At 41.5% G+C, this 21,415-nt stretch overlaps 1 protein-coding gene across 50 annotated transcripts in view; it reads left to right on the top strand.

Moving 5' to 3' along the window:
* Positions 1-21,415, top strand: part of ncor1 (nuclear receptor corepressor 1) — a 92,889-nt gene that overhangs the window by 63,141 nt on the left and 8,333 nt on the right. For 14 of the 50 annotated variants that reach the window (XM_083531493.1, XM_083531490.1, XM_083531519.1 and 11 more), the window contains 19 exons: positions 831-921; positions 2,072-2,480; positions 3,139-3,370; positions 3,815-4,001; positions 7,536-7,697; positions 10,883-11,046; positions 11,155-11,275; positions 11,712-11,807; positions 12,138-12,232; positions 12,412-12,571; positions 12,875-12,994; positions 13,205-13,282; positions 13,415-13,638; positions 14,422-14,707; positions 14,804-15,001; positions 16,462-16,662; positions 17,319-17,468; positions 20,736-20,945; positions 21,049-21,184. In XM_083531493.1, the coding sequence (XP_083387619.1) occupies positions 831-921; positions 2,072-2,480; positions 3,139-3,370; positions 3,815-4,001; positions 7,536-7,697; positions 10,883-11,046; positions 11,155-11,275; positions 11,712-11,807; positions 12,138-12,232; positions 12,412-12,571; positions 12,875-12,994; positions 13,205-13,282; positions 13,415-13,638; positions 14,422-14,707; positions 14,804-15,001; positions 16,462-16,662; positions 17,319-17,468; positions 20,736-20,945; positions 21,049-21,184 (3,320 nt within the window). The remainder of the gene's footprint in view (positions 1-830; positions 922-2,071; positions 2,481-3,138; positions 3,371-3,814; positions 4,002-7,535; positions 7,698-10,882; positions 11,047-11,154; positions 11,276-11,711; positions 11,808-12,137; positions 12,233-12,411; positions 12,572-12,874; positions 12,995-13,204; positions 13,283-13,414; positions 13,639-14,421; positions 14,708-14,803; positions 15,002-16,461; positions 16,663-17,318; positions 17,469-20,735; positions 20,946-21,048; positions 21,185-21,415) is intronic. The other 36 variants (XM_083531521.1, XM_083531520.1, XM_083531486.1 and 33 more) reach the window with 9 other exon arrangements.

Here is a 21,415-nt window from a genome sequence, read left to right as displayed (position 1 = left end):
TGTTCAAAGCAGGAAAAATGTTTTTGAGCGAGTTTGACCAATTGTGATGGCTAGACGACTGGGTCAGAGCATCTCCAAAACTGCAGCTCTTGTTGGATGTTCCAAGACTGCAGTGGTCAGAATCAAAAGTGCTCCAAGGAAGAAACAGTGGTGAACCAGCGACAGGGTCATGGGCGGCCGAGGCTCATTGAAGGCTGGTACGTGTGGACGACCTCCTGTAGCTCAAATTGCTGAAGAAGTTAATGCTGTCAATGTTAGACAGGTCAGAACTGTTTTAGCAGCAAAAGGGAGACCAACACAATGAGGCAGGTGGTCATAATGTTATGCCTGATAACATAATCTACTGTATATCTTCTCAAATGGTAATACTGTAGAAATTTTTATAATGAATACACATATTTGTGTATCTTGTATTAGAACAGTTAACATTTGGTGCTTTGAGTAAAATTTTTTCATACTGACCACCATTTGCAGCCTGGGGCGACTCTGGCAAGTCCCTTAAATAGAAACCTTGAGAGGAACCAGACTCAAAAGGGGAACCCATCCTCATTTGGTTGATATCAAGTGTGTTTATAAATCTAAAACATCGGAGCGTGAGAACTAACATGAGCCCCGACGTGTGCGAGTCAGTTGACGTTGTGGAACCAGGAGCTACTGAGCAACTCTTAAAATAGCTCGACATCTGAGATCATTATAGATCCAACACGAACTCATCCATGCCAAAACATAACAGCGACTACCTGTACTACTGTTTTTGAAGAGAATGTATTTTTTTGTTTGTTTGTTTAAATAAGTATCACAGAATTTTGACCAATCCCGCACCCTTACAGGCATCCAGACGCGAGCGAGACGCGTCTCAGTGCGACAGCGTGGCCACGGCTTCGGCCGATGACGACGACGAGAACCCAGACGACAGCGAAGGTGAGAGTCGAAACGAAAATTGTGACTCAAGTCGATATCAAAACCCCCACACTGAAAACACAACAGTCTCAACTGCTGCTGCCACTGTTTATTTTTTTTCTTTGTGCTTTTTTTATTTATTTATTTATTTATTTATTTATTTTTGCTTTTTAAATATTATGAGAAATGATCTAATGAGGACAAACAAGTCATGGCAGAGACAAAAAGAGGTGGACAAAAAAAAGGATCTGGTCTAATTGTGCCAGGTTTGCTCTTATATAAGTGTTCTTTGAAGAGTCCAGCAAAGCGAACTGTTGGGAACACGGAGTTCCTGGTTTGCTTGCTTGATCCAGTGGGATTCTCTCTCTCTCTCTCTCTCTCTCTCTCTCTCTCTCTCTCTCTCTCTCTCTCTCTCTCTCTCTCTCTCTCTCTCTCTCTCTCTCTCACACACATCCCTTTGTCAATTTTGTCTACCTTTACATCTATCAAAATTACATCAAGTTTTCCACTAATCTGTCTTTCTTTTTTTCTGTATTGTTAAACAGTTCTTAAGGTTTTTAGAGTCTATTTGGGTTGAATTGATCCATTCAGAACTGTCAGTACAGTTTACCTCAATGTGCGCCAGCTCCTTGTGCGTGTTTGTTTTTTCATAATATATAGCTACATTTAGTGAAATGCTGGATATTTCCAGCTCGAATGAAATGAGCCCAAACAGAATTCACTGTATTCTTCTATATCTGTGACCTGAAGGATTCACATGTTCAAACAATGACTTGGTAGGAAATTATGAAAAGAAAGGAGGAGTGAATATTACAGTATTGAATATCTCAGCCCTCCTGAACACCAAATCCCAGCCCATGAGAAGAGTGAAGCTGAACGTTTTATATCTAATTATAAATAAAATTATATATAACTCAATCGTTGATTTGCCAAACATTAGAGGCACGAATGAAGAAGAGAGTAAATTTAGCTGAATCAAACCCTGACCTGCTGAACGCCAGAAGGAATCACTCAAGGATGCCCAGGAGGAACGGCTTGAAAAGCTTTTACCGACTCAGACGTTGTATCAATGAACATGAAAGCTTTAATGCCAGACATCATTTTGTTCCTAAATGATTTGCAAATTGCTGTAATTTGAGCATTTTCTTTTCCCTTGCTTGTCTATGTCCAGGTGCAGATAACACTTCAGACACAGAGAGTGCGCCGTCTCCTTCTCAGTCTGACACGTCCAAGCCCTCAGAGTCACAAGAAGCTCCGGATCAGGAAGCTACTGCCCCTAAAGTCCCCAATGCAGATACCAAAGCTCAGGAGCCCTTCAGCGAGCTGCAGGTAAAGCTGGAGAAAAGTCCAGAAGGAGCGCTCGTGGACGAGTCCATGGTTAAGGACGAGGCCCAGCTGCATCCCAAGAGCGAACCACAGGACACAGAAATGGCGGGCGTAGAGCGTGGAGAGGTGCAAGTGAAGACCGAGCCGGAACTGAGGGAGAAGGAGAAGCAGAGCGAGCAGCCGCATTCGGACAACGACTCCAGTGCCACCTGCAGTGCTGATGAAGACATTGAGGCAGAGCCAGAAAGACACAGGTGAGCGTTGAATCATTTCTATATACTATGCTATACTCTATTCTATTACAGGGGTCACCAAACATTTTTCTTTTCTGTATTAGAGGGCCGGGTCGGTCTGTAATAGAAAATGACATGGGCCGGAGAGACTAGCAGGATTATTGTGGCGATTTAATGATTTAAAATGTATTTTGCCTCCTAATGCTAGATCAGTTTATATTGTTTTGCACCGTACAGAGAAATGAGCATATATACAAGCAGAGAAATATAACCTATTAAAAAAAAAAAAGCATTGTTACTATTATAATGACTTTTTTTTTTACATTTTCATAGCTATTGACTGATAGTGGATTTTACTGAAAGCTAGTTTGGATCGTATTTGCAAATAACGACTAATCAACCAATAGTTTTTGAAATGGATAAAAAAAAAAAAACCATACATAACACTCCATGTAAAATAGTACTGAAATTTATTATAAAAAATTATGAAATTTCATAATTCAGGCTGTATTACGGGTAGTTTTAGGACCCCTGCTTTAGGACCCCTGCTTTACTATGCAGTGCATTGATCTACATATGAAAGAAACTCTGTTCATGTACATATTTTGCTTTATTAGGTTATATATGGGAACATGCCTATTTTTGTTTTATTCACGTCTCTCTTTGTTTTTGCTTCAAGGTTTTCTCTGGACAAGCCTTCGATTCTCGGAGGCTCTGGGTCAGTGGTGGTATCCTCGGGCAAGCAGGCTCCGCTCAGTATGCAGGAGCTCCAGCAGCGTGCTGCCGCCATCCCCGCAATGGTCAGTCCCCCTAGTTCCCTTCTTCACTTCCCTAGCAGCTTTGCCCCCCTGGCCAGGCCCAGGGACTGGGAGAGGCTCGGGCACAGGGTCTCGCCCCAGCCATTCCGCCACGTGAGTCGAGCCCACACTTTGACCCGGCGATCAAGAAACTAAGAAAAATCCAATCAAAAATGTTTCTAATCAAAATCCAATGATATATAGCAATTTGAATGAAGACTGATCCTGTTTTGTTTTTTTTCTCTTGTACACAAATGAAATGATTACAGGCTGATTTTGCCGCATCACTGCAGCCATATTGACTGTTGCTTTAAATGGGGTGTGGTCTGTGCCCGAATCATGGTGCTTCTTGATCACTATTATCAGTATAGTGGGCTTAAAGCATCTTGGGGTTTTGGTGATTTAACACAAAATTTTAAACAAAATGCAGTTTGACACAATTTACGAGCTGTTTCCTGAAATTAATAAAAATGTTTAAATATGTACCGATTATTAAAATCTATCGATTGGAGGCGAAGGTTTTGGTTTTGACCCACCCTGACCCCCCCCCCCCCCCAGGTTGCTGGTCCGTATGGAGCTGGTGTTCCTGTAGGAGCTCCTCTGAGTGGCTTGACCATGTTCCAGCAACAAATCAAAGCTGTCCACGATTCAGCGCACATCGAGGATAACCAAAGACAAGAAGCCGGAGAAATTGAGCGTAGGCCACGATTCATCACTCGCAGTCCCACTATTGTAGACCGCGATGGTAAGAGTTTGTGTTTGTCGGTGAAATAACAGTAGGTTCCGTGTTAGTGCATGTGTTTTTGTTTGTGTAGTGAAAATGTGACTGTTGGTGGGGATGTGGGTACTATTGTGACTGTTGGGTGGGTTATTGGGTACAATAGTGACTGTTGGGGGTGTTTGGGTACAATAGTGACTGTTGGGGGTGTTTGGGTACAATAGTGACTGTTGGGGGAATATTATTGGAAATTGCAATGGCAAGAAAATGCCAAATTTTGTTCCTGGATATATTCAGTTGGCTGCTGAGGACCAACTGACCAATTTAAACTGAAGTAGCTGTTGTGAAGATTATTGAAGACCTAATAGGGGTAGACCTTATCAAATGTATGGAATTTGATTTGAGTGATTTCCAGCTCTGTATTAGTTGGGGGGGGGGGGGAAGAACACTAAGTATTGAAAGATATTTTTGTTTCCATACAATTGCACTATTTAGTTTTCTTAAATATAAAATTAAGCATTTGTAAAAAAAAATAAAAATAATGTATGTAACAAAGGCACTACACTAATTCGGATACATTTGAAAACGACGGTTTCGTCTCAAAACTAGCCGTGTCCACACTTACATTTTTTAGTCGCTTCCCAAAAGTTGCTCATCTCTGTACTGCGCATGAACAAAACGTAAGATGCTTTAACTCCGTCATTACCGTTTTTCTGTTTTCTTACTTTCTCTTCAAAAAGCGACTATATCCTAAAAAGGAAACGCCGTCTCGATGTGGACTGAAGGCCGAAACTGAGAGAAAAATATGCGTTTTCAAACTAAAGCGTATTAGTGCAGACAGACATAGAACTGTTTATTTTCTTTTTTTCTTTTTTGTGAAGTTAAGCGCAGACTCTCTTTGCTGCCAAAAGATCTGTGCTAGAGCCAATCTGCACAGCTGCGATTGGTTGTTCGGTTGTGAGGCAGCAGTTGCCATGTTAGCACAGCGCCTCCAACAAAAACACACAGAAAACATCAGAGATTCTGACTCTGGTGCACATCAGAGTTTGTAACATAACGCATGTTATAGAGTCAAATTTTAAATCGTTATTTTAGTTCCAAGTCATTTTAACATTGAAATGAATAATGTGTAGGAACCCTGACTGATGAAAATGTTTGATTATAAGGATTCCTCCATCATACCTGCCCTGTTTTACTGCCCCAGAGTAAAGTGTGGATTTAGAACAGTGCAATCCAGGGGCATGAAAAGGGGCATGACAGGAGGGAGGGAGGTAAGTGAGGTAGGTGGCGATGCTACTTCAAAGTGGAGCTGGTAGAAGACGGAGTGATAAAGTGCAGTGGTGTGAGTCAAGTCAAGTCAAGTCAAGTTTATTTGTATAGCGCTTTTCACAACAGACATTGTCTCAAAGCAGCTTTACAGAAAACAACAGTGAAGGTGAATGGTGTGCGTTTGTCCCTGATGAGCAGCCGTGGCGACAGTGGCAAGGAAAAACTCCCTTAGATGATATGAGGAAGAAACCTTGAGAGGAACCAGACTCAAAGGGGAACCCATCCTCATATGGGTGACATCAAAAGTTTGGTCATAAATCTTTCAACAATACAGAACAATTTGTGATCATCATAGATCCAGCATCAGCTTCTCCATGCCAGGGCCTTTAAACACTCGGCATCTACTTCTCCATGATCATCCATAGGTCCATAATCTTCACGAGGTGGGACGTGACTGGAGCTGGCCAAACCTCAGGAAGCCTCGGGATGGGGAGAGAAAGAGAAGCAGTGGAGAGGAATTAGCGTAGCTGCTGTTCATGATATTAACAGCACAAGTTGATAATGTGCATGTGATCAGATGTTCTGGAGCACAAGGTTGTGATGTGATGTGCGTGATGTGTGTTATGTGTAGGCTTTGCTAAAAAGATATGTTTTTAATCTACACTTAAACTGGGAGAGTGTATCTGAACCCCGAACACTGTCAGGAAGACTATTCCAGAGTTTAGGAGCTAAATGTGAAAATGCTCTACCGCCTTTAGTGGACTTTGCTATTCTAGGAACTACTAGAAGCCCAGAGTTTTGAGATCTCAGGGAGCGTGACGGATTGTAGCGTGTTAAGAGACTGGATAGATACATGGGAGCCAAACCATTTAGTGCTTTATAAGTGAGTAGCAGTAGTTTGTAGTCTATTCGAAACTTAATAGGAAGCCAATGTAGGGACGATAAGATTGGGGTTATATGATCGTATTTTCTTGACCTAGTAAGAACTCTTGCTGCGGCATTCTGAACTAACTGAAGCTTGTTTATTAATGATGCAGGACATCCACCTAATAATGCATTACAGTAGTCTATTCTAGAGGTCATAAACGCATGGACGAGCTTCTCTGCATCAGATATAGATAACATATTTCTTAGCTTAGAAATATTTCTAAGGTGAAAGAAGGCTGTTTTTGTAACTTGATTGATGTGATTTTTAAAAGATAAGTTGCTGTCTAAAATAACTCCCAGGTCTTTTACCGTTGAACTAGTAGTTACAGAACAACCGTCTAAATGCAGGCTGAGATGCTGGAGCTTCTGTGTACTATTTTTTGGGCCGATGAGCAAAATCTCAGTTTTATCAGGATTTAATAGCAGAAAGTTATGGGTCATCCAATCTCTTATTTCTTCAACACACTCAGTTATGCGAGCTAATTGAGCTGTATCGCCTGGTTTGGATGAAATAAATGAGTGGGCGTCTTGTGTGCCTTCGTTTGTCGATTGTATGTTTTCTCGGTTGTCCGACACTGTGCAGAGTACAGTTATAAAACCACTCTCTCTCGACACACACACACACACACACACACACACACACACACACACACACACCTTGTCTTAATATCTTCCTGAGAACCTGTTATTCACTTTATCATTAGATATCATTAATAAGCTGCTTTTCTCATGGGGACAAGCCTGAGTGCCTAAAGACATTTTTTCCCTCTAACAAGATCTTTAAAAAGTCTCCCCACCCACTGAGAGATTCTCTGGTACATTGTGTATCAGTTCAACAAGAATCTTTTTTTTTTTTTTTCATTAAATTTTTTTGTTTAAACACTCTTCCCACCCCCTTTTTTTTTTTTCATTTTTTTTTTTTCTTTCATGGCTAAAGGCTGTGCAGTGTCTCTCTGCTTTTCCAGACTTATTTAGAGTGGCGGAAAGCATGTCTTTCTGATCCTGGAATGATAGTCAGGGCTTTCCAGGGTTGTGAGAGAAGAACAAGAGTCAAAATAAGTTGGAGCGGTGCACAAGAGGAAACATTAAGACAGGCTTTCTCATAGCAATACCTATGAGCCAAAGTGCTCCAGATATTCAAGCTTTTCTCACTCCGTACTTGAGGCAGGGTGAGGTGGCACTGAGGCTTTTTACACATTTTATTCAGTTTCGCCGTCATTGGCGTTTCTGCTTATTAGCTCACGCGTCACTGGATGTAGCAGAGGGTCGCCTCCATCTAATTGTGTCACTTTCATGCGTTCGTCATTTTTATCATCACGCTAAGTGTTTGTGACGAGACTCATATGCTGTCCTTTCTTGCCCCAGGTAAGCCGTACTCCTACATGCCATTCGATATAAAGCTGATGGAGCAGGAGGCTCACGCTGCAGGAAGACCAGGTTCCCCCTACAGACTGTCTCCCCGAGAGCCGAGCAAAGCATCGCCCCAACCCGAGCCCAACAACCCCCCTCGCTACAGCGTCCCTCCAGGTAAACCTGTCCATCCTTAACTTCACTCCACAGTGTCCCTTTAGCCATTGGTGGGGTCAAAGCATTGCTCTAAGTGGCATCTTCAGAAAAGTCTAAAAAAGTCTTTGCTATTTTAGGTCTTTAAAACAGGTGGTAATTTTTATAACACCGCCTCTAATGCTCCCAAAACACTTTTATTTTTTTTCATTTTCTATGGTAGTTTTTTTCTTCCGCAATCCAAATATTATTCGCTGTGTAACGACTACAAATGAGACCAGCATGCAACAGCCAATCAGCTTTCGTTTATTTGCGCGAATCTTTCACGGATTGTACCGTAACGGATTTTATTTTTCGGTTATGAGAAAGTGCAAGTCTAAAGATACCGGCTTGTAAAACATAACCTTTTTTTTTTTTTTTTTGGTGTCGCGATATAGGTCTTAAATTTCAGAATTTTTAAAAAATGTCTTTAATTTGACTTGCAGACTTTTAAGAGGTGGTGTCAAAGTTTCAAGACTAACAATGCTAACTGGTGCTATTCTGAACACGTGCGTTACCACGTCTGTGATTTTATCATAGACAGCGAAGAGAACAAAGAGCGTTTCTGTGTGAAACCAGGTAAATCTGCCACGTAGACGTTTGGCACCTGGTACGTTCGACATACGGTGATGCTGCATGTCGAGTGGAAATACGTTACTGGAAGACGGCAAGACATCAGAAAGATCAACGTCGAAACCGTTCGGCAACTTGTGCATGATCGTCGGAGAACAAATCGCATGATCTCACATCCGCATCCAACCTACTTGCCAGGTTTTGGCTCCTGCTGGCTTCGCCCTCTTCCCGAAGATTTTTGACGTTTTGACCATTGCGCGAATTGCAGAAGATTGACACGCTTCGAAAAAGAAGACTTCCAGGACACATTCCAGAAGTGGCAGGAACACTGAGAGCGCTGTATTAACTGTTTTGAAGGTGATCGTGTGTAAATGCAGATAAAGTACTTTCTTGTAAACAGAGCTCGCCTCGAAACGTTTTGATACCACCTCATAGATAACTTGGTTTGCTAATGTTTAATTACATCAAAAAAAAACTATGTAAGCAGATATTTAAAGAAAAAAAAAACAAATGTATTTTTATGTGGTGTAAAAGGAATAAAATAATTCAGGAGTGTGCTGTTATTGGAAGAATTCGGTATAGTAACTCGCCGCAAATCTCACCACCCCGTTGTTACATATGTTCCTTGAAGCGCATGCCGCCTTCTGTTTTATTTCTTATCTACTGTATTATAGTTGGACCATAACCCACGCTCCTCTGCCAACAATAACACTGTTCCACCGGGCAACTAAACACAGTGCGGAGAGATGCTGAAGGATTTGGCATTCGATAGAAAATGATGTACGGTTTTTATTCGACATTTAGAGCCACCCACATGATGTCATTATTGAAATCGGTGGAAATTCTGGATTTAATAATGGATTTGGTTGCTATGTTTCCGTCCTCCCAGTCGCACCTAAGTGATTCATCTTTTTATATTCTGCTCTCCGTTATGTATAATTCATCGGCAGACTTCAGCGCTAATGTTTCACTTCCGATGTGCAGTACAAGGTATATGAATTAATTGAAAGTTAATAATTCATCGGGCCTTTGCAGCTTTTCCGGTTGCATGAGTCACCTGTCACGGAGCGAGCGATTTGTCTGTAAGGAACACGCCCTAAGACCCATGCGAGTAATTGTATTTTGCACCAAGATCTTCACTGGCATCAAATTCGAGTCCACTTTTTAGTAGCGTCATTGCGATGCCACGGTTATAGAAAGCTTCGATGTTCTACAGAAACGCAGTACAATGCCGGCCTCACAATGTGCAATTTTTGAATCGTCGCTCGTCAGACTGTTCTGACTGTTTACTGTTTACGATCCCCGTGTCACAGTATCTCAGTTATCAGACTGTACGACAGTCAAAAACCGACGCATGCGAGAGAGAAAAACTATCCATTGCAATCCGTTTCTTAGCAGCAAACAAAAGCATACTCTGTACTTTTCCCTCCATGCCTCAATAAATTGCTCTTCTTGCTGTACTGTCCACCTTTCCACATTTTTCCTGAGGTGGTTCGAGTTGGTTTCCACCTCAGGGTTCAAACCACGACTTCAAATCGTCAGGTTCCTGTTGGTTCTCGGTTCGACGGTCGTTGTAGAAATCATCACAAGAATTTCACTGCAAAGGCCATTCTCGTTGGTTTAACAGAGCGCTGCATCACAGGCAGGTATCTCAAGCCACAAGAACGAATGCTATTCTGAAGCAAGAAACCAAATTAATACAGATTCACAAGTCTCCTTTTACTGCAGCCACAGCTGCACCCACCTGCCTGAAGCAGAAGAATCAATATTTACCCCGTAAAATGGCCCAGGTTTTTCTGTGCATTTTTGTGCACTTTTGGTGCAATTTCTCACTGCATTACAGTTTTCCTGACCATCCAATCAGAGGACATGGGGATGCCGACATGTTCCGACGTCTGCGAGTGGACTATGGAACGACCAAATTGCAGTCTTATTAATTGAATCGAAAGTCCACGTTGCCCGCAGTGGTGCTCTTACAGCAATACATAACGTGATTGCTAAAATTGGATTGGATAGAAACTTTCTTGCTTTCTTGTATTGCCTTGTGTACACCTGAATGATATCAGCCTCAGAGCCTAGAAACATCTCTAGCAGAACTGAGCACTCGGAATCTAGAATCTGATTCCAAAGCCGTATAAAAAGCATAAATCTGTTAAATCTATAAGGCAGTCAACAGAACATCCTGGTTCATAATAAACTGTTCTTAGAAGTAAACATGATGTGAAATTTCCTTGCTTTTGTATGTTAAAATTGTCTAAAAAGTCACGTTTTTAAAGATGAATGTTTTAATGTTGTATGACTTCACAAAAGAAATGTTTTGATGTTTTGTAACAACCTATAGCTTAAGTATGAACAAGTGAATTTTCTGTATTACTCTTCAATGCATGAGGAAATCCTAGTTGTCAGAATCCGAATTGTGATCCTACTGTGGGCTCTGCTTCAGTGAGTAAGTAGATTGTATTTGGGTGATGTTATCAAAGTGCTCAAGTGTCCTCAGGGTGTGTTCTTGATTTTACCACAGTGAGGTTTTCGTGGACGTACACCGGTTTGCTCGTGGTTTTAATCCCTCCTTGTCCCATCTGTTGTTGTTCCCGCAGTCTTGCAGCCCACACCTAACCAGATGGTCCAGACCCTTCAAGATGGAATGCGTGTGCCGTTCACCCGCCACAGGCCCCCCAACATTCCGTCCCCGCCTCCGCTCATCCCTACGTCCAAACCCTCGGACAAGCCCACCTTCATTCAGGGAGGATCTATTTTACAGGTAAGTTCTCACTTATCAAAGTGCGGCTAAAGGGACGCCGATACCGAAGACTTTGTGAGCGCAGCGACCATTCGTTTTCTCGCTAAACGGATATTTCTGTTCACGTAGGGAACTCCAGGCACGTATCTTCCCTCTCACACTCACGCCATGTATGGGCCAGAGGGAGCTAAGAGCGCTGGAGGATCCATCTCTCTGGGCCTGCCAAGACAACAGGACCCTGCCAAACCTGGTGAGAGAGTCAGGAGGACGATGGGGGGGGGTGGAGGCGGGGCAGTGGGTTGAAAAGGTCTCTGTATCATGGACACACTCTGTGTTCTTTAGCTTTTGTAAAAAAGAAATTTTTACCAGTAAATGCTGTATTTTGTAGTACTAGTTTTAAATGTGAACTGGTACTAGTTTTTAGTATTTATACAGGTTTACTTTATTCGTTTATTTATTCTCTTTATAATTTTTATGTTTAGAAATCGATTTCATTTCTCAAAGGGGACATACATTGAGATTTTTTGGTTTGTTTTTACCAAATATTACCATACCATATATTTTAACCCCAGTCGCCCGGGTTTATACAGAAGAAAAATGGTAAATAAATATGTACATAGCCGAAAAAACACCAAACGCAGTCAGGTTTAAAAGAACTGGGTTGTGTCTTCCGTTCTTCTCCTCAGTGTCCTATATAAAGCAGGAGGAATGTTCACCACGTGGGCAAAGTGCTCAGGCTGAGGGGCTGCTCTCCAGGGCACAGTATGAAGGGGTAGTTCGAGGTGAAACACACAAACATCTACACACACACACTACAACTATACCAGAAATATAAACTCATGGTGTTTTTTATTTTTTTATTTCAGTGGTGGCGCGTAATGTAGTAAATGTAAATTTGTTACTGCACTTAACTAGTTTTTTTTCGCATATCTGTACTTTACTGAAGTATTTTTATTCGAGGAGTCTATATTTCAAAAACGTGAACTTTTTACTCAACTACATTTTGAGTTCTTTTTTTATTTACTTACTACAGTTTTACAGATACTTATTACTATATTACTATTGCACCGATATACATGTCTGGTACTACATTCATTTTTGTGTGTTTTCAGCTGGAGGGCCGATGCCCATCATCCAGGACCTGGCAAGAGGGTCTTCTGGAAAAGGCCCAGAGGGACTGTCCTTAAGAGCAGGATCCATCACACATGTACATATTTCCATCCCCTTCAGTTATTTTTATGTGCATTGTGTATATGTAGTATTTGAATAATTTCCTAAAAGACAAGGCTAGATTTTTTTTGGATGAGATCAAGCTTGGTGTGAGAATGTTGAACATTTTTGATACATAACATTGTCTGTCGTTTTTTTATGTTTTTCTCTGAATAGGGCACGCCAGCTCTTTCTCAGTCCAGCGTACCCGCGGAGCTGCTGAAGAGCAAGCTGACAGCCGAAGACTTGAGCAGCCCAGAGAAGAGCCGGGGCGATCCACTGCCTAAAGGCCACGTCATCTATGAGGGCAAGATTGGCCACATCGTGTCCTATGATCGTAAGACACGTTCTGATTGTCGCTCTTCTCTGATTATACATACACGTGTGCGTCTTGTACAGGTAGTCCCTGATTTCCACTTTTCTATCTTACTATAGCTATTCCACTCATGAACCCCCGATAGTGTACATTGCTCAGATTTGCTAAATTATGTACTATAATGTGCTCAATTATTTACAACTTACAGTATACTACCCCATACTGATCACCATTCTTTAAGACACCTGTGCCACGGAGTAACATTTAAAGTTACGATGGAAACGGAGTGCAGCGTAGAAAAAACTAGTATTTTTATGCCCACAGCTATTAAGAACTCCAGAGAAGGAACCCGAAGCCCCAGGACAGGACATGAATTAAAACGCACATACGAAATAATGGACGGAGTCAGAGGGCATCCTGGAAGGGAAGCAGCACCTTATGAAGGTAATGAAAGTCGACACATTTCAGTTAATAAAACTCAAATTGACCACTGGCCGTGAATTTAAATTTTTCTTCTTCTTCTTCTTCTTCTTCTTCTTCTTCTTCTTCTTCTTCTTCTTCTTCTTCTTCTTCTTCTTCTTCTTCTTCTTCTTCTTCTTCTTCTTCTTCTTCTTCTTCTTCTTCTTCTTCTTCTTCTTCTTCTTCTTCTTTAAGGTTTGATTACCAGAGCTAGAGATGGTCCACACCCTGATTCCAAGGAGAGACAAATACTGACTGGCTCCATCATGCAAGGTTGGTGGAGAGATAAACATGTGCCATATGAGCATATTATAAATTCAGCTGGTTTTTTTCCACATGATAAAGAAAAATGTAATTTTGCATCTAAGCTTGCTTGATTATTCCCATCTAAACTCGCCGTTGCAGGAACGCCCAGGACCGCCGCTGACGCGTTTGATGAGGCCAAGTACGGAAAGCAGATCAAAAGAGAAAGTCCCCCAATTCGATCCTTTGAAGGAGGAATCACTAAAGGAAAACCGTATGAGGGTGGGAACACCATTAAAGAGATGGGACGCTCCATTCACGAGATCCCCCGCAAGGAAATGCTGGACAGCCGCAAGACCCCCGTTTTGGAAGGCTCCATTACCCAGGTAAGCGTCTGTGTTAACAAACACGAAGTGGTATCAAAAGGTTTTGAGACTAACAAAGCCTACTGGTGCTATTCTGACCACCATGTCTACGATTTCATCATCGACAGCAAGTCAGAACAAAGAGCAAACTTGAAATTGTGTATGAAACCAGGCAAATCTGCCACAGAGACGTTTCACATGACATACGGCGATGCTGCAATGAGTCGTTCGAGGTGTTTTGAGCAACACGGGTGAAAGAACTTCACTGGAGAGATCAGGAAGACCTTCGGGCCCGACTGCCGAAAATGTCGAAACCTTTAGGCAACTTGTGCATGATGATCGTCGGAGAGCGATCCACGTGATCTCACTTCCACGCCCACTCTACTCACCAGATTTGGCACCCCCTTCCCGAAGATGAAGATCCAGCTCCATGGTCACTGTTTTGACACCGTTGCGCAGATCCAGATCGAATTGCTGAAGCGCTGAATTGTTGTGCACTATTTTGCAGGTGATGGTGTACAAACGCAAATAATACATGGTTTCTTGTAAACAAAGTGTAAAACTTTTTGATACCACCTCATAGATCATTAAAGGGGCTATATTGTGAAATAGTTGTCATGCAGCTCGTAAGAGTTTAGGGTTGAGAGAGTTTGGGAAAACTTTAAACTCTTGGATCCAATCCTATGACCCTTGTGTTGCCTCGTTTACCTTTTAGCTGCCGGAAACAAAAACTGTATTTATTTGTTTTGTTGCGTAAGCCACAAAAGTGACACAATGCGGCTTTGTGTGAATATTTCCTTTCAGGGCATCCCTCTGAAGTACGAGAACATTGGTGCCAGCCAGTCGGCAATCAAGCACAATGTCAAGTCGCTTCTCACCAGCCCAGGCAAGCTGGAGGACTCGAAAGCTCAAGAGCGCGTGCGCCACACTTCGGTCGTCAGCTCTACGTCAGTGCTGCGCTCCACACACCAGGAGGCCAGCAAGGCTCAGCTCAGCCCAGGAATGTACGAGGATGCGAACGCCCGCAGGACTCCCAATTACACCAGCGGCTCCATCTCCAGAGGATCGCCCCTGCTGCGGGCACAAGAGGGTACAACAACTCCTATTTTTTTTTTTTCTTTTTTTTTTAGGATTAATGTTCTAAAATCTACAGCGCTTTGTCCTGACTCGTTTCTCATTTTAATAGGAGGCATAACTTCTGGAAAGCCTGTGTCCCATGAGAGAAAGAGCACGCTGACCCCAACTCAGAGAGACAGTGTCCCAGCCAAGTCTCCTGTATCTGGAGGCGAGCCAATGGCCTCTCACAGCCCATTCGACCCCCATCAGGTGTACAGAGCCCACCTGCCCCCTCATTTGGACCCCAGTCTTTTCCACCACCACCCAGGTAACATGTGTCAATTAGGATGCATTATAGTTGGAGATGGATGCTACAAGTGGAAATGTCTTTTATGCTGGTGGTACAATGCTATAGATCAATGCAGGAGCCCTTCCCGTGTCTTTATGAAGAAGACCAGATTTATTGTGTGTATGTCTTGAAATTTATCACGAGATCAGATTTATATATCTGTGGTTCTCTAATCCGTGTCTTCCAACACCACTGGGCCATGGAGATTATTTCCCATTATAAAATGAATTTTGAAATTATAATACATCTTAAAAAATACTAATAATACGCAAAGATTTAGGTTTAGTGTCACTTCATTGGTCATGTTATAATGTCATAACGGTGTATACAAGTACAGTACAGAGGTTATTAAATTTTTGAATTTATGGTATTTGGAACATACCCTTATCCCTAGTGACTTACAATTATTTCATTTTTATTGAGCAGTTGAGGCTTTAGGGCTTTGCTCAAGGGCCTAGAAGTGGCACCTTGGTGGTACTGGGATCTGAACTCATGACCTTCCGATCAGAAGTCCTTATCTACTGAGTTACCACTTAATTGTGTTTCTCACATGGTCAATGATTGTGGGATTTGAAATGTAACAATAGTTTGACATTTATTCAGCATTTAGTAATTAATTCGGCTGATTGTGCGGTGGACTAGGCTGATTATTAGGCAGGCGCATCTGACACATCAAACCGTGCGTGTACAATCTGCGCATGCATGAGAGAACATAATTCTCCAATACCAGCAGGGGGCAGTAGTCGGTGTTCGGCATCCAAACAGGGAAAGTGGAAGAGCTAGAGCTGTGAATATATAAAGCTTGCAGCAGGCTTTGTTTTTTTTTCCTTCATTCTTTATCTAGTCATATACATTACATTGTAATGTATTGTTTTATATATATATATATATATATATATATATATATATATATATATATATATATATATATATATATATATATATATATATATATATATATATATTGGTTAAATATAATGCTACATTTATAGAAAGAATGTGAGATAGTGAGAACTGTATTGTTTCAACCAGCTGTAGTTTCAGCTACAAGTAGACACGGGGACCAAAACCTGGGAAAGTGCACTGATTAGAGATGCTTGTGGTGTTCAATAAATGTTTAATTTAAGCAATTTGTTTCAGGTCTTAAATGATTTTAAACCGTGTCCTAATTTTCCCGATGTCCACGTACCGCTACCTCTAATGCTCATCGAATCGCTCCTGCAGCACTTAAGAATGTCTTTCTTTTTTTCCGTGTTGTCGTTCTTTCCTCCGCTCCTCCAAATACAATTCGCTGTGATACAACTACAAATGAGACCAACATACAGCAGCCAGTTAGCTTTTGTTATTGGTGCAAATCTCTCTCGCAGTTGCAGTAAATATACTGCTTTGCTGTGTTTCTTTTTCTCATTGATAAACCTCATGGTTTTCCTCTTTCTCAGCAGCTTACATGTTCCAACGGCAGCCATCCCCCACGGGCTACCCCAGCACTTACCAGCTGTACACCATGGAAAACACACGCCAGACAATCCTGAATGACTACATCACCTCACAGCAAATGCAGGTCATCCCACGGGCTGACGCCAGAGGCCTGTCGCCCAGAGAACAGCAGCTCGCCATTCCATACCCTGCTGGAGCCAGAGGTGAGCGAGGGGGGGGCTGCATGATATTTGGGTGGGGGGGATTTGAAGTCTGTAGATCTTGTGCTTGTGTGAACTAGTGGCAACCTTTTCCAGACTATCAGAAGCAAATGACCTTAAGGACAAAAGAGAGAAATGAAATAAAAATGAAGACATTTGGGGCTGACGCTGCTCTTTTTTTTTTTTTTTTTTTCATTTTTCATTTTTCATTATGCCAAAAATAAATGGCCTCCATTTTTATTTTACAATTTTTCAAAAGCTATTAAGACACAATAAATTACCTTACTTTTGTTTTCTGTATTGTTTAGTACAATATTGACATTAGTATGATTAAGCGGAGAAAATACAGGTGCAGTGGAGTCTCGTGACGTTTTAGATCACGTGTTGCCTAAACCGCTATTCCACACTGCACCACAACTAACCACAAACTAACCAGCGCTTTTGTCTGATTAATGATGTATTCCGATCAGCTTTCAGCCCTAACCTTAAAACTAATCCTCTAGTTTTAGTCTGTAGTACAGTTAAATTTTCCAAATTGAAATTCTTGAAACAGTACTGTAGAAGCTCGTAGAAGCTTCCGGCTCTCGAGCGTAAAAGTGACATGTGAGTCCTGGTTGTGGTTGTTTACCCTTTGGTCCCTTTGCTTCTGTCTGCAAAAGGTATAATTGATCTAGCCCAGATGCCTCCCACCATCCTGTTGCCTCACCCTGGGGGGACAGGTTCCCCTAACTTGGACCGCATCACGTACCTCCCCGGAACTCAGCCCCCTTTTCCTCCTAGGGTTTTCAACCCAGCCTCCATATCTCCAGGTGAGGACCCCATCCCAACTCTCCCAATCCTTGCCCCCTTCCTCAGATCCCTCCTGCTGTGTATGTAGCCCCTGACCTTGGTCACCTCCATCTGCTGTTCTTTGCTCTTCCCCCTGACTGCTCCTGCTCACCTGCACTTGTTTCTGAAAGCGAGCTTCACACGCCACTGTTTATTTACCTTATGATCATTAATAGGTATATGGTGATACAAATCTGTGTTTAAATGTGCTGCAGTATCTCTATAAGGGGGTTTCTGCACCTTTGTAGGTGGTTTAGTGGTGGCTAGTATACAGGTTACGATTGTAAACTTGTAAAAACTGCTAATGTGCTGGTGTTTTTTTGTGTAGTTTATTTTCCTTGAAACTCCAAAAAATGTGTAGGTGAATCTGTGAATAGGTAAAACCCCAAACTGTTTGTGAAAATCTTAGCAATCAAGCTCGGTGTCATCCCAGACCTCATCGCCAACTAACTGCAAGTTACACTAGTAAGTAAAGAGTTGAATTGAGTGCACATGCTGAAACTTGGTTTTAAACAATAGCCTTAGATGATTACCACTTGACCTTGTGTCCAAAAAAAGCAAAAAAACAAAAAAAAAAACATTCAGAAACAATAGGGTTCATACACACTTTGGAAAAGTATAAAAAAAAATATGGAATTAGATTTTAACGATCTCCAGGTCTGGATTAGTTGGGGCAACAAAAAGAACCCTGAGAATTGAAATATTTTAGCGTTTTCATATTATTACCCTACTCGGTTTTCTAATATATATCAAATTTAAGAATATGTTAAAAAAAAAAATAACAATAATAATATTTTCTAAAACAAAGGCTATTTTAACTAGGATACATTTCCTCATCCACACAAATGTGTGAAAACGCCACGGTGACACAATGACTAAAAACTATCCGCCGTTTTTAAAAGCCAGCCTCCACACTGCAACCCGAAAATGGCATTCTCAAATTAAGCCACTTCGGAGAGTGTAAAAGTGTTAATAAATAAATAACTAACTCGATTTTCATTGACTAAAAACGGCGTCTCTGGTTAGACGGAAGGCCGGAATATATGAAAACATATTAGTGTGGACATGGTGAGCTGACTGTCACGCTGCAAAAATGTTGGCGCTAGACCGCCTCTGCACAGCTGTGATTGGTTATGTTGTGAGGCAGCAGTTGTCATGACAGCACAGCGCTCCGGATGGTGCGACTAAACACATGAAAAACATCAGATCATCGATTCTGACTCTGACATCCATCAGAGATTGTAACGTTATAGTTAGAATTTAAAATAATTATTTCAGATGTTAAATATGGTCTGTTTAAATGTCTCAGATGCTTGCAAGAAGTTTTTTCTAAAACAAACTATCCAAAGTAGATAGTCAGAAGGTTGTGAGTTTAAATCCCCCACCACTATGCTGCCTTAACCCTCAAGATATATGAATGAGATGGAATAATATGGGTGTCTGCCAAATGCTGTAAATATAAATGAACTAAACGCTATGGAATTAATCACTGGGGCAAGTGAGCAGTTGCTGTTTACTTGTAGGGTAATTAAAACCTGCAACGGGTTAAAAACTTTGCGAACGTTTTAAAATACCTAATAAAAGGGCTAGAACACAATCTGATACTGCAGAAGGTATAAAATAAGCATGAAATTATCCAGTGATTTTTGCAATTAATAGGAGCAGAAACATTTTCTATAAAGATTTAACTAAAGATTTCATTGTACAATTTGGTCTGAATCGCCACCACTAGCCGTAGACTTATCCTCAAAATCAGAATGCTAATTTTGTGAAGTGATTTCGATGTGTGTAAGTTGCGAGTCAGCGCGCTTGCAGTTTCAGTCTCTCTGTGGGCTTTCATTGCTTTCTCTATGGGGAAAATTGTGGTATTGGTGGTGGTTTGACGCTGAGGGTTTCATGTGGCTTTTTCAGCTGGTTTCTGCCGATAGTATGATGACGACTTAATGAGGCTTATTTTCAGTGTTCTCTGGTGTGCTCTTTTTCTCTTTTTTGTTCCTTTTTTTTTTTTCTCTCCCCACCCCCTTTTTATTCTGATGGTAATGCAAACTCGGTACGTGCCGGATTCGTTTCTCGTGAAATATTTTGTCACATGGGCTTTTAAATGCCTTCAAAACACTGTTATATAAGCTTAACAAAGAATTCATTTGTTAAATGTATATTTATTTGTTTGTTTTTCACAGTTTGCAGACATATTTAAGGCAAAATTTTAATTACATTTTTGGAGTACGAGGTTAGCGTTCTGCAAGTGTCTTGCCTGCTACATTTACTTCCTAATCTCTATTTATTCGCTAAGCTTGCTCATAAAAGCTTGCTCGTTTTTTGTGGCATCTAATAGAGGGTGTGCTATAAAATCGAATTTTAATGTAGCAGGCAAGTCACTTGCAGAAGTGATGTCTAGTAATGTCTATTCGACATTATTGAGTGCCATAAATGTATCATTTCATATAGTTAATCAATATCACACAAAGTGCCAGGGGTTTTTTCCTTCCAAAAATCAGCAACTAAATATATTATTAAAAAAATAAAAAATATGGATTTCATTTGCATTATGTAAATGAATATGACTATAAAGGTAAAAAAAAAAAAAAAATAATCCATTTGAACTTATTGGAAAAAATACTGACCACCACATAGAATATGAAGAAATGTCAGTCCACGGTGGTCCTGAAGCACAATAACACAATCAGCCAAATATCATCTATTTATCGTTATTGATCAAATGTAACATATATTATTAAGTTTATATTGACCAAATTTAGTCCCCGGGTATAGTTTAACTCAGGTGTTTTTCTTGATATGTATGTTTATAGATGCTGTGCATAAATGAAATGTTTATTGGTCATTGCTATAAAGGAAAACTAGCTCTATTTAAGTTTGTGTTTAAATGTGTATAAAGTGTCTGTATGTAAAATCCACACACATGCTGCTGCTCTCAGTTGCTTCCTAGCAGCGCTTCCCTAGCGAGGGTTCCTGCTTTCATCTTGCATCTCAGCAACATCGTGATCTACCGTATGCCTTAATCAACGCTATGACATTCTCAACTTTCCCCAGCTTTGCTTAACAGCGAGGAAGCTTTTCTTTTTTTTCTTCGTTTTTTCTTTCATCCCAACAAGTAAAAGGACCCTAATGCTTATGTCTCTCTGCCCTATGTTCTTTTTGTGTGTGTGTGTGTGTGTGTGTGTGTGTGTGTGTGTGTGTGTGTGTGTGTGTGTGTGCGCACGTGTCTGCGTTTTTGGGGGGGTTTTCCGCAGGACACCCGGCGCATCTCGCCGCCAGCGTGGAGAGGGAAAGGGAACGAGAACACGAAAGACAGAGGGAGAGGGATCGCGAACACCGAGAGCGCGAGAAAGAGCGGGAGAAGGAGCGCGAGAGGGAGAGAGAGAGAGAGCGGGATCGGGAACGGGAACGGGAGAGGGAGCGCGAACGCATAGCAGCTGCTAACGAATACATGCGCGGAGGTGAGACGTTCTTTGGGAATTATACGGATGAACTGCTTTTGGTTTGTTGGGAAAATTTCATTGCTTTTTCCGAATGGTCTAAATATTTTTTTCCGTGTCTCAGCTTCAGAGCAGCCTGGTCGGCCCGGGAGCCGTGGATTCCTGCGTTCCCCTTCTCCTTCAATGAGGTCTCAGGAGGGTGTAGTCCAGCAGAGGCCTAGCATCTTCCAGGGGACTAAGAGTGTCATCACGCCTCTGATGTATGTTACAAAATACACACACACACACACACACACACACACACACACACACACACACACACAGTTATACTAGTTTCAGTGGTGGACAAAGTACACAAACCATGTAGTCAATCAAAACGGATCGTGTGCTTTACTCTGATTTGTGGCTTGCAGCGTGTGAAAGTTTTTATCCATTCATAAATAACAAGGAACGACTGATGTATTCGAGTAAAAAGTAGGATATTAGCTTTT

Source organism: Silurus aristotelis, assembly GCF_946808225.1.
Source record: "Silurus aristotelis genome assembly, chromosome: 26".
NCBI classification, from domain to species: Eukaryota; Metazoa; Chordata; class Actinopteri; order Siluriformes; family Siluridae; genus Silurus; species Silurus aristotelis.
This window is presented reverse-complemented; position numbering and strand designations above follow the sequence as displayed.